Here is a 15,134-nt window from a genome sequence, read left to right as displayed (position 1 = left end):
CCAGTTGTTATTCATCCCCTTCTATTAACTCTTACCCTTGTGAGGTGGATATAGCAAACAAACCAGAACAACCAACATGCAACCAGGTCAGTATATATAAGCTGACAATACAATAATATAGAATAAAACATAGCAGAAACTCAGCCCTGCAATACAAAACTGTATCAGTGTTTAAACTCAGAAGAGGGGCACACGCCAATGGTCAACAAACAGGATCTGAGTAGAATGATAGAGTAGGAGAGAACAAAGGAATATGTCTGGGCATGTGGACATAACATTTGTGCAACAACCAGCATGTGAAGGAAATGGGAATTAAGAGTTCGAGGCCAACTTATTCACTTCCCACCTGAGTACTTGTAAAGACCCTGACTCAAAGAAATCACAGTTTAGATGTGACTCAGTGGTGGAGTATTTGCCAAGAATGTATACACAGAGAATAAAAATGTGTGGATGATCATTTACAAAATTTCAAAGACAGAAGCAAAAGCCAGCCACAAAGACCAAATTCCTATTAAATTTGATGCTAAAATAAAAACCTAAATAGGAAAAACATCTAATTTATAAAATCTATTGGTAATTTTTTATTTGTTTCTTTATGCATTAAGCACTTATTTATTGCATGTATGTACAAGAACATGCTTAAGCTTGCACGTAGAAGTCAAAGGACAACTTTGTGGAGTGGTCCTCTCCTGCCATCACAGGAGCTCTAAGAACTGAATGAGCGTGGGTTGATAGGCTTGACAGCAGGCACTCTAAGTGCTGAGGCCATCTTGCAAGTCCAATCAGTAACTTTTGACACAGACATTGTTGCCAAGTTGAAAACACATTTTAATAGTAGTAGTAGTAGTAGTAGTAGTAGTAGTAGTAGTAGTAGTAGTAGTAGTAGTAGTAGTAATGATGATGATAATAATAATAATAATAAACAGGTACAATAACAAAATCACAGTCCCACTAAGACTTGGGACATTAGTGTGACATCTGTCAAGAGTTAAAATTCTCTTACATATAGGAACACATAGAAAGAACTGTTTACCTACCTCCACGAGAGGCAAGGACATTACCATCATAGGAAAAAGCCACACAGGACGTGTCTGTACCAGGTGCATGAGCCTGTTTATAGTGGAATTTAGGGTGAACCTGTGAGTAAACACAAGCAAAATGTTACCATCTTTTTATATTCAGCTGAGAATAACTCTGTGCAAAGAGCATTTCATTTTATCATTCAGGAAATCATATACATCTTAGGTAAAATACTAATTTCACCTGATTATAGTTTTGTTCCTTTAAAAAAAAAACCAAAAGGCTTTAACAAATTTTACTTGCTTTAACAAAGAAGAGATAAGTCCTAGCAGGAGGCAATATTTGTTTTTAAAAGGTTCAAGTAACATAAAATAACAACTATTTTTGTATTATGCTTTTGAAGCTATTGAGATCATTCCCCCACATTATCTGAGAGATATTTAAATAAAATATCAAATAACCATATTATTTATTTAATACAAAATGCTCATTTTATTCTTAGTATTTTCCAGACATGGTACACACAGTTGTGCCCTTGGACTAGCTAATGTGCCTATTTATGGTAGATAGTGGTGATGGTGGCATCTCACATAATGCTTAGCATATCCTAGGCACCATATCTACAGTGCTGTTGACAGAGTCTTAAACATATCAACTTCTGAACGTCTCAGTCATGGTGGCATCAAGGAATGACTGTCCTCATACATGCAAAGCAATGGGAAGAAACCCTGTCTACAAGACAACACTACAGGTTGGTTACTGTTGGGTTTCACTGACACTCTGGAAAGACAGGTAGAGTGAGAGAGGAAACCACAGGACTGCTTCTGCAACTTTCAAACTCTGCACCAGCAGAGTGAGCACTGAGCAGTGCACATATTTACAGAGCTCTAAAGGTGACATGCTGTCCTCTGGTCAGGGCTCTAGCTGGGAAAATCTGGGACCCTGACACATAACTGGATATTTGGCTAGCTGTCTTGGAGAAAGTTGGTTCTGTAGATACCCTGCCCCCAAACTCTAGGAGCTCTTTGCTTAAAGACTCATGTCTAGGAAGATAAAAAACGCTTTGCATCCCAGAAGATGCTGCAAATGTTACCTACTTCCCCAGTAAGACAGCTAATATGATTAGAGGCCCCTGCCTCTCTCCTATCCTGGCTGCTAAATCAACAGGTAGGATTAAATCTCAGTATTTCTCGGCTGAGAAGTGTTGGGTCTAATAATGGAGAAACTAAACGAGCTGTTGGCTAGCAGCTACTGGCAGGGGTCATGGCGTATCTTGATTCTGGCTTTGGGAGATGCTTAGTCAAGGGAGCTGGGAGGAAGGACTAGATAAACAGTTCTTTGTGTTAGTCTCGGGTTGGGACCTCCACATTTCACTCCTTCCTTCTTTCTTTCCTAAGGGCCTGAGTCACCCTCTGTACGTGAAGACCATCAGCCTCGACTGGCTCCCTTCCCAGTTTTTCCTTCATTTCCTTTCCCATTTTGGAAATAGATTTCTCAACTGTCTAACCCTGCCCTGGCACCTGCTTCCCAAAGAACCCTAATACACACAGACATTAGGGAGCAAGAAAAGCAGAGGTTAATAAGAGCATGCACTGCCTTGCTGCTTTGGAACTCAGTCATGGGTGAAAAAACATGCATTACCTTCCTAGCTGATCAGAGATATGCCCTCAGTGAAGCCCCTTAAAACAATGGTTGGTTCTCAACCTGTGGGTTTCGACCCCTTTGGGTTGAATGATCCTTTCACAAGGGCTATATATCAGATATCTTGTACATCAGATATTTATATCATGATTCAGAATAGTAACATAATTAAAGTTTTGAAGTAGCAATGAAAATAGTTTTATGGTTGGGGGCCACAGCAACATGAAGAACTGAACTAAGAGGTGCAGCATTAGGAAGGTTGAAAACAACTGCTTTAACATCAAGAGGCATGTGGAAGGAAGAGCAAAGTGTGGATGCTTCAGTCCTATTGAGAAGGGAGAACAAAATAATCATGGGAGGTAGAGGGAGGAGGAGGGGAAAGGGGGCAGGATCAGGTATGGGAGGAGACAGGTGGGGAGGAGTACAGAGGGTCAGGAAATTGAACAGAGGTGTGCAGCAGTGGGGGATGGGGAACTGCGAGTAGCCACTAGAAACTCCCAGATGCCAGGAAAGCAAGAGGCTCCCAGGACCTCTTGGGAGGATGACATTAGCTGAAATACCCAACAAAGGGGAGAGAGAACCTGTAGTGACCATATCCAGAGGTTGGGCACAGCCCCTAGGTTGGGGGATGGGGCCACCCACCCATCTCAAAAAGATTAACACAGAATTGTTCCTGTCTAAAGGAAATGCAAGGACAAGAGTGGAGCAGAGACTGAAGGAAAGGCCATCCAGAGACTGCCTCACCTGGGGATCCATCCCATATACACACACCAAACCCAGACACTATTGCTGATGCCAAGAAGCACTTGCTGACAGGAGCCTGGTATGGCTGTCCCCTGAGAGGCTCTGCGAGAGCCTGACCAATACAGATGTTGGATACAAAGCCAACGATCAGACTGAGCACAGGGACCACAATGGAAGAGTTAGAGAAAGGACTGAAGAAGCTGAAGGGGTTTGCATCCCCATAGGAAGAACAACAATATCAACCAACCAGAGCCCCCAGAGCTCCCAGGACTAAACCACCAAACAAAGAGTACACATGGAGGGGCCCATGGCTCCAGCTACTTATGTAGCAGAGGATGTCCTTATTGGGCATCAATAGGAGGGGAGCCCCTTGGTCCAACGGAGACTCGATGTCCCAGCATAGGGAAATGCTAGGTGGTTAGGCAGGAGTGGGTGAGTAGATGGGGGAGCTCCCCTTAGAATCAGGAGGAAGGGGTTTGGGGATTGGAGGTTTGCAGAGGGGAAACTGGGAAGGGGGATAACATTTGAAATGTAAATAAATAAAATAACCGGTTTTTTAAAAAAAGAGGCATGTGGGTAAAGGGTCAAGATGAGTAGCCATCCTAAACCATGTAGCTCTGATTTAACCTCTAGCTAACCACAGGTCCCATACTCAGCCTGGAAGAAACCAGCCATGCTGTCCCAGACAAATACTGTATGGCGCCATACAATTTTCTAAGAAGTCAACGTTTGGCCAAACAATATTCATCATAAACTAGTCCTGTTTCCCTTCAGTTCAACTTAACTCTACTTCACTATTCTTCCTACTTTAAATAACCATGGCATTCTTCTGCCTGTTTTGTGCCTACCTATGAAAGTAAGAATTCACTCTAGCACTGTTTGCAAACTCTGGCCACGGTTAGCTTCAGGTAACTATTGTCTCTAGACTTGGTAGTTTTTTCCAATGAGCATAGCCACTTCTTTTATACATTCTTTGACATCAGGTAAACACGATGCAATACGGATGATTAAAAAGTGAGAGAAGAGACTGCATGGAGGCAGCTCATTCAAAGGCATGGAAGGATTCACCTCACAGTGCTTTTCTTTAGATAAAACTTTTCCCCATATTTTTGCCTTTTATTTCAAGTAAGTCAGAGGCCAATTATTTCTTTCCCAGGCAATACATGTGAACTCTGGCAACCCCAATGAGACTCTTAGACTACAATATGTTAGCTAGCATCATGGTACTTACTTTCACAGAGCAAAAGAAATTTTAAGCACATGAACTTTTGAGCATGGAAACAACCTGACAGTTGTTCAAGTTTCTGAGTTCTTCAAATAAAGGTATGTTCAATACCATGATGCTTTTTCTGTCTATTTTCCCTTCTCTTTTTATTCCTACCTATTGTTGTGATCAAATGTCTAACAAGAAGCAACTTAGGCGAGGGAGGATTTGTCTTGGCTCATGATTTAAGAGTACAGCCCATCATGGCAAGGAATCTCCTGGCAGCAGGAGCAGTTCACAGGTGAGGCACTAGGAGCTTCCTCACATCTAAGGAGGATGACCATAAAAGACAGGGCAATGGTTTTATTCCTTTTAACCCTTCCATTCAGTCTTATGCTCACATTCTGTCTCTGTCACTCTGTTCATCATATCTGGAAAGGCCATCCCTCTAAGACACTCCAAAATGTGCCTCATTAATTAATTAATTTCTTAATCAATCAAATTGAGAATGAAAATTAGAGATCACACATTTCCTCTTCCCATTCACGACTGCCTTTTTCTTTCCTTTCTTTTAAAGAAATGATTTAAAGACAGAAGGCATTGATGGTGCTGCAGAGAGGACACAGGGGTTAAGTGACTGCTGTTGAAGCATGAGGATAAATGCTATGTGCTGTCCATCAAATGACTGTACCCAACAATGAAGGACACCTAACAGTCCATTTATAAAGCCTCCCTTAAACTGTAAACTGAAATAATGAAAAACTTAGGATCCACATTTCCAATGCAATAACATTTACTGAGAATCCTTTGCACATACAGCAAAGAACTAAAGGTAAGACGTGAAGTTTCCTTGAAACGCTGAACCAGATGGGAGAGGGGAACACATGTACAGCCACTACTCTTTATGCAGCATTTACTAGCTTTAAGTCTATCACTGATCAGGTTTGGGCTGTGACAGAATGCCTAAGTACTGGCCTTGAGCCACTGGTGAGGAGCTCTCGCATAGAGAAGAAGGACGTATTTATGAGCAGGACTGTACTTCCCTGTAGGGTCCTCACTCTCAGTTGAGGAACACTGCTGTAACCACCACGCCCCCACAGAAACCAGCACGATTTAGCATTTATCTGTGTTTGGCAAAGGGACAGTCCAGCTTTCATTCACAAACAAGCTATGTCGCAACTATGTGCCTGTTCGGTCATCTCAGACCACGTGACTGCAGTGCATGACTACCTAGGGCTCTATCTGGTGGCCAGCTGGAAGCTGGAGCTACGGGAGATAGCTCAGCCACTGAGATCTGTGAGTCACAGGCAGAATGTGACGCCAGTGCTCTGGAATCTCTTGGCTCCCCGTGTGCTTGCAACTTGAAATTCAAGGTGTTTACTTTAGTCTATAAAACAAGCCCCTTATGGCTAGGGCAAAAGTTACCTTCCCATTAATCTCCTCTCTTATAAACCCTAGCTGAGATCAGTTGGTATACCAGTTAGGTACTCCAGATTTATGCTTTTGAAATGTGGTTGGGGAAAAAAAAACTCACAAAGAGTTTGTACTTTTAAATTTTCAAGAAGGCATGAAGTGAAACAGCTTGTTTTTTCTTAGACTTTGAGACTATGGCTCATAGCCTTGAGATATCATACAGAACCATTTAAGTTGGGGATAATGTCTGATTATAATATTTAAATATCTGACATGTATGTTTAAGCGTCTGATTTTAAGCAAACACAATTTTGATCAGAAAAAAATGGAGTAACCACTACAGACTTACAGAACTTCTAAAGGTCTCCAAATGAGATATCACTTAAATCACTAGGAGGAATGATTTAAGAACATCCTTCCAGAGACAGTCCAAGAACAGGGTTTCCCAGAGAATGCTGTGTGTAATATCATCGTATTGGAGGGCCACAGCCAAGTAAGCCTGGGAAACTAGAGTTTATTTGCATACCATGGCCTTGTCTTGAAGATTCCCAATACACGTCAGTATATTAAATACCAGAGTCTTTTAAGTAACCGTCCTGGGATAAATCAGCCTCTTTAGTGGTCCCCTAAGTTTGACTATGGAACTGCTTTTTCAGATCACATACACCAGCACGGACTGAACTATACTCTCTGGTTCTTAAGTGGGAAACATGCATCTTGAGCAAGGCTTCGTGGATTTTTCTGGAAAGGACCAAATAGTAACTATTTTAGACTTTGAGAACGTTACAGACCCTGTCATAAGGACATACATCTGCTCAGTAGCACAGACAGACATAGTACACAGACAAATGGACAGAAATGTGTGCCAAAAAACAAAACTCCCCAAAACAGCATCCACAAAAAAAGACGGCAAACTAGATTTGGCCCCAATCTAGCTGATTTGTGGATTAGAAAAAAAATATATAATCTTTAAGGAAAAGCCCTGTGCTTACTAGATCACTATTAGGCCAAATGAAGGTGTCCCTTGTAATTTAGAAATATTCTTATTTTGTTATACTTGTGGTGACAATAACAATAATAATAATAATAATAATAATAATAATAATAATAATAAAATATGATAATAACAGAAGCTACATTTATCTAACATGTTGCTTCTTGGGGCAGCAACATCACATTTGCTAATTTCTTCCTCTCGGAATTACACATAATTATCTCCTTTTGCCAGCAAGACAACTTACCCATACACACACTGTAAGAAACTGTCAGAGCCTCTGGCTCCAGGCTTTACTAATTGAAAATATGTCAGGTTTCCTTCTTTGAGTATGCATGGGACAGTACAGTCCTAATCCCCTCGGTGGAGCCAGTCACCTTACAGCCCTAGCATAAGCAGTGTAGCAAGAGACTGGTAACAGGAAATAACTGCTCTTCCTTCAAACTATGTAATGCATTACTTCACATTGTTACACTGTTACACCTTCATCAGTCTACAGCAGAAACAAGCTGTCTCTTGTTCAAACTGGGGCAACAAACTAACATCAAGAACAGCACACACTGCGGCTTGTTCCCTCCCCCTCTCTTGGGAGCCAGAACATAAAGATGGTAGTGGTAGCTAATTGGTGGGGTTTATTACTGGTGGGGTTTATTGGGAGCTGCACACTGGTGCCGATTAAACCTGCTCACCCTTTGCATCTCCTCGTCAGTGCCTGCGGTGCTGCCAAGGAGAGAACTGGATGCATAATAAGGTGGGACTAGCTAGCTGCCCTGGGTCGGGTGGTACACATGCCCTCCTGACACTCAGTTGTAACTAACATGGATTGGGTTGTTGGTGCAGCACCGCTCTGGTCCCTTACTAGCTCTTTCTCTCTTGGAACACCCAGGAGAGCTGGTAGATGGAAAGTAGGGAAACGCAGTAAGAATCAAGTGTGAGCACTGCACCCCTTTCTAGAAACTGATAAAAGGACCACTGGTAGGTCTACGTAAATTTGGCCCATAAGCAAGCAGTGCTGAGCATTTATTCACGATCATATGGAAATCTCTAAAATAACTTAAAACTTAGCAAACAACAGAAAACAGAGGCTGACAATAAGGCAATCCCACTGTGTGATAGTATTTATTGTAATTTCTCCTCTTGCTTTTCAGTTTGCGGTGGGAACTTACGCTGTCTACTTCTCACAAATACAAATGCGAACATAACGGTGGCTCCCGATTCAGCTCTTTAATTGAAGGGGAACTTGAAAACCGCCATGCCAACGCCGGAAGCACAGTGCCATGGAATGACCTGCCTAGACAGGAGGGAAAGCCCGTCGGTGCCCCCTTTGATGTCCAGCTGCCTGAGATTCACTGGCAGCCGACCTTCAAAGAGAGCCGATGCTTCCTTCCCTCAGCCTGGCCGCCAAGCTTCCCGGGCAGCTGGGCGACTTAGCCACTCTCTGCCCAGCTGTCTGTGAACTCTGGCAGTTAGTTCAAGTGAGGAATAGTGGGGTGGTGGAGAAGTGGGGGCGGGAGAAGGAAGAGAGAGAAGGCGGGTGGCCGGCCCAGTGGCGCCAGCGAAAGGAGGATGCTGGGGTTTCCTGGGAGTCAACCTTATCAAAGTCAGTCAAAAGACCACGCTTCCAAAGAGAGTACAATCCAGCTACGCTACCAAGCAACCTGCCAGGGACCAGAGAGATTTCAAATCTGCATTCTTACCGATACTAAGTAAAGCTTAAGTGTGCCCTTCTAAACTCTGGTCTGGTTCCTGCAGAAAAAAGTCTACTCTCGAAATGGGGATACGGGGAAATCAAGCCAGATGTCAATCATCAGAAATGTACGGTCCTTTCCTGATTGTGAATCTCCAGCGGTGTGAGGTCAATGCGCCTTGAGGATGTTGGGGGGCTGTTTGTTTTGTGACAGCTCTCTGTTCCCCTGGCAGCCAATAGCTGGAACAACTTTTTGAGCCTGTACAGTAGATGCCTGGGGAAGATTGGCTCCTTTCACATAAACACCACCAGTGTACAATGATGTTTATCCTCAGGGACTGCGTCCTAGACATGGAGTGTTATCTGCTACAGGTACAAAATGGATGCTAGGTGAAAACAAACTCAAAAGTAGTCTAACCAAGAACAAAAACTCTGAACTTAGTAAAAGCAGGAGGCCATCAAGATGTCTTAAACCATAGCTGAGTGGAAGGAGAACATAAGACTGAGTATAGAACTAGAGAAAAGACCTGCAGTTTAGAGCTCTCTCTAAGATAAAGGGGGTAGGGGGGAGAGCGGATTATAAATTCTATGAAAGACTTTCTCTAATATATTACAACCTGAATAGAAAAGAAATGCATGGGTGAGCTGCTCCTGTACACTATGACAAGATGAAGAAAAGACCTAAACAGTCAGATAGATGAATTAGCTCATTAAGTTACTAGCTACAACTTCTCCCCGTTGAAAACCATAACCAAGCAACCAGCTTTCAGACTGTCAATATTAAAGACATACAATCCAAAACTCATTATTTAGATTTTAAAATATAATACTAGGAGTACCAAACATTTGCTGAAAGTTGTCCATTGTACAAACACTGGTGTAGTCCTTGCTATGCTAAGGTATGCCAGGTACAGCAGGTAGCATGATGGCTCCTTACTAACAAGGAACTTTAAAACACACCTAGAATAAACCGTACATTGCATACTAGCTTTGGAACACACTGTACATAAATAACAGCAGTGCTCACAAAGCACAGTAGGATCTGCATGCAGTGTACACCTACCACTGCAGTACAGCGGTGATGGCTTGGGAAGGCAGGAGAGAAAGCCAAAATACAGAAAATATTGCTGCACTTGAAGATCAAAATATAAAAGATCCTGACGTGCGGCACAGCAGTTCTGGGGAGTGCTGGGGACTCCACAGTACTGTGGAGACTGAGAAAGCGCTAGGGCTCTTCTCATCGTCAGGGGCCTTATTTGCCTTTTCACAGGGCCTGGATTTTCACTCTGTGGGCAATGGTGACAGACCATGTGACCATATCAGGATTTTAAGAGATCACTATGCTGTGATTAAGAAAAGCAAGCTGAGAGAATGGAGACTGGTCGCAATGAAAGCAGTCCCACTGGGCCTGAGGAGGGCTTGAGCCTGAGCCCTGGAGAAGCAAGGACAGAGCACTTTAAGACACAGTCAGTGGCTCGGGTACAGTCAGTTCTGGTTGGCTTGTGAAGGGGATCCAACAAATACAACCTGACATAGACAATGGAAGCATAGAGGCGGTGAGGTGGACAAGAGAGAGTCCAGCAAAGCTTGGGGAGAAATGGAAATTCATCGTGACACTTTGTGGGCGTGGGGGGCTGCCAAGATGAGAAGGATGAAAAGAAAGATGTATTTAGAAGTCTGGAATAGCATTAACCTGAAAAACAAGGGCTTCTCAAGTTAGGCTTACAGTCAGAGCACAGGAGGGAAACTTAAACTCTCTCTCTCTCTCTCTCTCTCTCTCTCTCTCTCTCTCTCTCTCTCACACACACACACACACACACACACACACACACACACACACTAACACTATAGAGTTCCAGCATAAAATAGAAAATAAGTACTGCTTTAAAAGTATAATGTAAAAGTTGAATCATCCTTTCTCTAGAAATTGTTACAGAGTTAAAGGGATTAAATGCACATTTTTGCCCCCAGAATCAAAGGTGTGATCAGTGTAATACAATTTCAATTTATTAGCTCTATTAAAAAAATTACCTCCCTCATTTTTTAAACGTACAGTTTGTTACAGAAAATGCTCCTGAATGAATTAAAATTTAGAATAGCAATATTTTGTTTATTATAAGCATTGTGTTAATTTAAAATTAAACAACTACTAGAATAACATAAATATTTGGAAATTATACATTAATTATAAATACTACATAGCTCAAAAAGGAATCACAACAGAAAATCCTTAGGGGGATTCCCATGAGATCAGTGTTCACAAGAGACAGAGAGGTCAGCATTGCTGTTCCTCTCCTGAGCCCAGTCAGACTGGGAGGAGACCTGCCAAACAAGAAGAGGGCCACCACCAGGAGCCAAACATGCTGGCACCTGAAGACTGAACATTTCCAGAGAAAGCCAAAAGTAACAACTAAGACCTCAATAAATAACTGCCCACTGAAATAAACAAAAACACAACTAAAGGACACTTTTTAAAACTATGCAACTAACAGTAGAAAGCCATAGGATGCTCTATCATGATGAGTAGGAGATCGGCCCAGACAAACGCATCTGTGCTGCTCCTCAACTGCAGTCATACTGTTTTACAAACACCCAAGAAGAACTGACAAGCTGCTTTCTCCTGTAAAGGGGAGCATTTTAATATTTGCTGCTACCCAGGAAAAATTTACCATACACTTTATTCTCAAAAAAAATGATATAAGGGCCTCCTAAATTGTTTTCTGAGAACTAGCTGCAGACAGCCCAATGAATGAATTGTGCACAGATCATTGAAGCTTCCTCCTGCTAGTAGAAAACAAAATTACTATAACAAGAACCTTCTGGTAAATAGGCACCAATTACCCCAAAGGTAAGACTACCGAGGCCCTTTGTAGGAATAACCTCTTACACACTGTGTAAAAGCAGCATCACCTGCCAATAAAAATCTGGTGGGCAATAAGCTGTGGCAGGACTAGAAGGGAGGACCATCCAAAGAGAGGAACACTGAGAAAGAGCAAGATGAGAAGATTCGCCACCCGGACTCAGAGGAGGCTGGCCATCTGAAGCTGAGGAGAGGTAAGCAGCAACATGGCAGATATAGAATGGTATAAACAGGGTACCTGAGTTACTAGCTAGTCGTGGAAACAATCCCAGCTTACGGCCTAGCCATTTATTAATAAGTAATAAACCTCTGTGTGATTATTCGGAAACTGGGGCATGAGAGGAAAAGCCCACTGTTACACTCCTTACTCAGACTGCCCTTGAAATGGTCTCTGGAAAAACAGGAGCACTAAAACTGAGACATTTGATTTTCTATTAAAATAAAATGGGTCGCAAGCCCGGGATTACAAGTGGCTGTGTGAATGGATGGACAGTCAAATTCTCCAAAATAAATAAGTAGAACTTTTGAGCATTTGTGAATTTCCATATTACTCATTAAATCAAACATTATTATCCATTCTCCAAATACGTGGAGTACCTAAGCACTTCTGAAGCCAGGGCTACAGAGGGCGCCTATGTGGCAGAATCCACAAGGGAGTTGCATGACAAGCAGGGGTTCACACAACTGCCTAGGCAAAGGAAGAAGTGGCCTAATTCTGCCTGAGAGGATCTGAAGAATACCTGTTGTCTTACTCACTACTTAGTTCTACCGAGAAGAGACACTCTGACCAAGGCAGCTCTTACAAATCATCTCATTTGGGGCTTGCTTACAATTTCAGAGGTTTAGTCCATTAGCAACACCAAGGCAGGCACTGGCTTAAAGCTACATCATGATCCATAGGCAAAGAGAGATAAAGCACTGGGCTTTTGAATCCTCAAAGCCTTCCCCAGTGAAATACTTCCTCCAGCAAGACTGTATCTTCTAATCCTTTCAAATAGTTCCTCTCCCTGCTGAACAAGCACTGGAACATATGAGCCTGTAGGGCCATTCTTACTCAAATAACTACAATGACTGTATGAGATGAAATAATGACTGTACACAGCCATTATGTACAAAAAAGGGTAAAATGTATTCTAGACAAAGGTAACAGTAGCTCTCTCCCTTTTTTTAAAATATTTTTGAGACTATAACATAACCAAAAACAACTCTCCCTTTCCTCCCTTCAAGCCTTCCCATGTACCCCTTTCCACTATTGCTCAACTTCATGGCCTCCTTTTTCATTAATTGCAAGTGTGTGTGTGTGTGTGTGTGTGTGTGTCTGTGTGTGTGTGTGTGTGTGTCTGTGTGTGTGTGCACCCGCGCTCCTAAATATACCCTGCTCAGGAATACTATTTTCTATGACAAGGAATAGAAAGAACAGTGTATTGAGATACAGTAAGTAATCGTTCAGTAGCCTGCTATTAGAGCTCTTTTCACAATTATCTAGGCCTAGAAAATTAGGCCTAAGTCTTGCGTTTCGACTTACAAGGTACCTACGATGAATGTGCCTTTGTAAAACTGCGATTACAATGCTTTGTGGAGTAATGAGGACACCTGAACCTAAACAGTTTCTATCGTCAACATAAATACCAATTGTTAGCCAAATTAACCTATTTGGGTGATTTAAAACTTATCCACATTAATTTTTTAAACAAAGTGACTTACCTAAACAGAAACAAATTAACCAGAGTGGGTTTCCTGTCAATTCTCTACATGACTTCTAGTCTAATTCCTGTTTGAAACTCATCTCTTGGATAAATACATTACTTATATAGCTTCAGTGAGAACTCCACGAAACAATTAAATTGTGCTAAGCCATGACGAGTGTCATGAAAGGGTGTCCTGGAAAATCAGGCAGTCATCAATCAAAAGATATCCCTTTAAACTTGGGATGAGACAGAGGCTGCTGCTCCCCTGTAACACCTAACTGCCTGCTCAGTAACACTACCACAGAAGCAGTGGATTCAGGAGCACACGGGACACTGTGCCAGGACCAATAGAACCACAAAGGATTATGAAAGGGTTCCTGATGGATGCCAGATCACTCAACCTTACAAAGATGACCAAATGCATACAACTGTGAAGGATCAAACCACAACATACAATAGTAACCATAAGGCAGTATTCATTCTTATAAGTACATTCCCTGCTTGAGCCCTTACAACATTTTATTTTAAATTCATAAATCCCCATTTCACAAGTGAGAAATATATAGTTTGACACAATTAATTTGAAATGTAAACCTATTCAGTTTGATTCTGATGTCTGATCTCTTACCTAAAATGGATGGAAAATGTTTAGAGTAATTAAAGAAAGCACCATCACTTCTTTCCCAGGACACAGATCCCACTGTGCCTAGGCCTTGAAGGAAAATAGTTGCCCATAAATGTGGGAGGAGCTGTTGAGACTAAGGAAAGTACTAAGTCAGAGGTACTGTGGAAAGTACTAAGTCAGAGGAACCACATGGCATGACAAGAAACATTACTTGGGTAACACAGAACATAGAATGTAAAGCAGGAAGATTAGCAATAGGATTACAGGGCCTTGACAGGGCCGTTGGGACTGCTGCACTGACTGGCTAAGAGACTTGAACTCCAATAACTTTCTTGTCCTGGGGTCTAATCAGGTGAGCTATTCTTAGCTTCTAACTCTCACCCAATGTTTAGCAGCAGGCTTTCTTTCTTTTTAAAATTTTATTTTTATTGGATATTTTATGTATTTACATTTCAAATGTTTCCCCTCCCCCCCACTCCCCTTCCCTTCCCCTGCTTCTATAAAGATGTTCCCACTCCCACCCACCTACACCCACCCACCCACTCCCACCTCAACAGCCTGACATTCCCCTACACTGGGGTAATAAACCTTCACAGGACCAAGGGCCTCTCCTCCTATTGATGCCAGACAAGGCCATCCTCTGCTACATATGCGGCTGGAGCCATGGGTCCCTCCATGTGTACTCATTGTTACCCAGAGCTCCCAGGGACTACGGCATCAGGCTTTCTAAATCAGCAGGAGAGGAAGCTATACAGGGATAAAGGCCCCCTCCTTCCCCTTCCAAATTTATTGGCAACCAGCTGGTTAACTCCTCTAGCTCTTTGACCCTATAAAAATAAAAGAACATTGTTGAAGGAAGTGTTGCTGTTTCAAGAAAGGATTTAAGGGACGAGGAAGGGACGGGTGGATGATGTATAGAGGTTAGGAAGACCGGTTTCTTCCTTAAGTAGGAGCTCGGGAACGCAAAGATGCTGGGTACAGTATAATTCCATAGATCAGGAGGCAGAGGCAGGATGATTGCACCAAGTTCAAGGCCAGCCAGAGCTACACAATGAGGCACGTGCACACAGAAACACACACAGCTATATGGAGGTGGTGCATATGTGCACATATACACAGAAAGACAAAGGGGATTTCAATTATCCATAATGCATAAAATCCCCAAATTATAATCTCACTTCAGTCCAAGCCTTGCTCTCAAGAAAAAGAGTTTATTTCTAATGATAATGGGCATTTTCACCTACACAACTATAGCATC

At 42.3% G+C, this 15,134-nt stretch overlaps 1 protein-coding gene across 1 annotated transcript in view; it reads right to left on the bottom strand.

The window, feature by feature from the left end:
- The window catches only part of Wdr70 (WD repeat domain 70), a 226,527-nt gene that overhangs the window by 44,887 nt on the left and 166,506 nt on the right, over window positions 1-15,134 (bottom strand). Inside the window, exon 11 of the mRNA XM_032898807.1 lies at window positions 1,038-1,137. Coding sequence (XP_032754698.1) covers window positions 1,038-1,137 — 100 coding nt within the window. The remainder of the gene's footprint in view (window positions 1-1,037; window positions 1,138-15,134) is intronic.

The sequence above is a fragment of the Rattus rattus genome, chromosome 3, assembly GCF_011064425.1.
Source record: "Rattus rattus isolate New Zealand chromosome 3, Rrattus_CSIRO_v1, whole genome shotgun sequence".
Classification (NCBI taxonomy): Eukaryota; Metazoa; Chordata; class Mammalia; order Rodentia; family Muridae; genus Rattus; species Rattus rattus.
The sequence above is the reverse complement of the archived record's forward strand: the minus strand, read 5'-3'. Positions and strand labels throughout refer to the sequence as shown.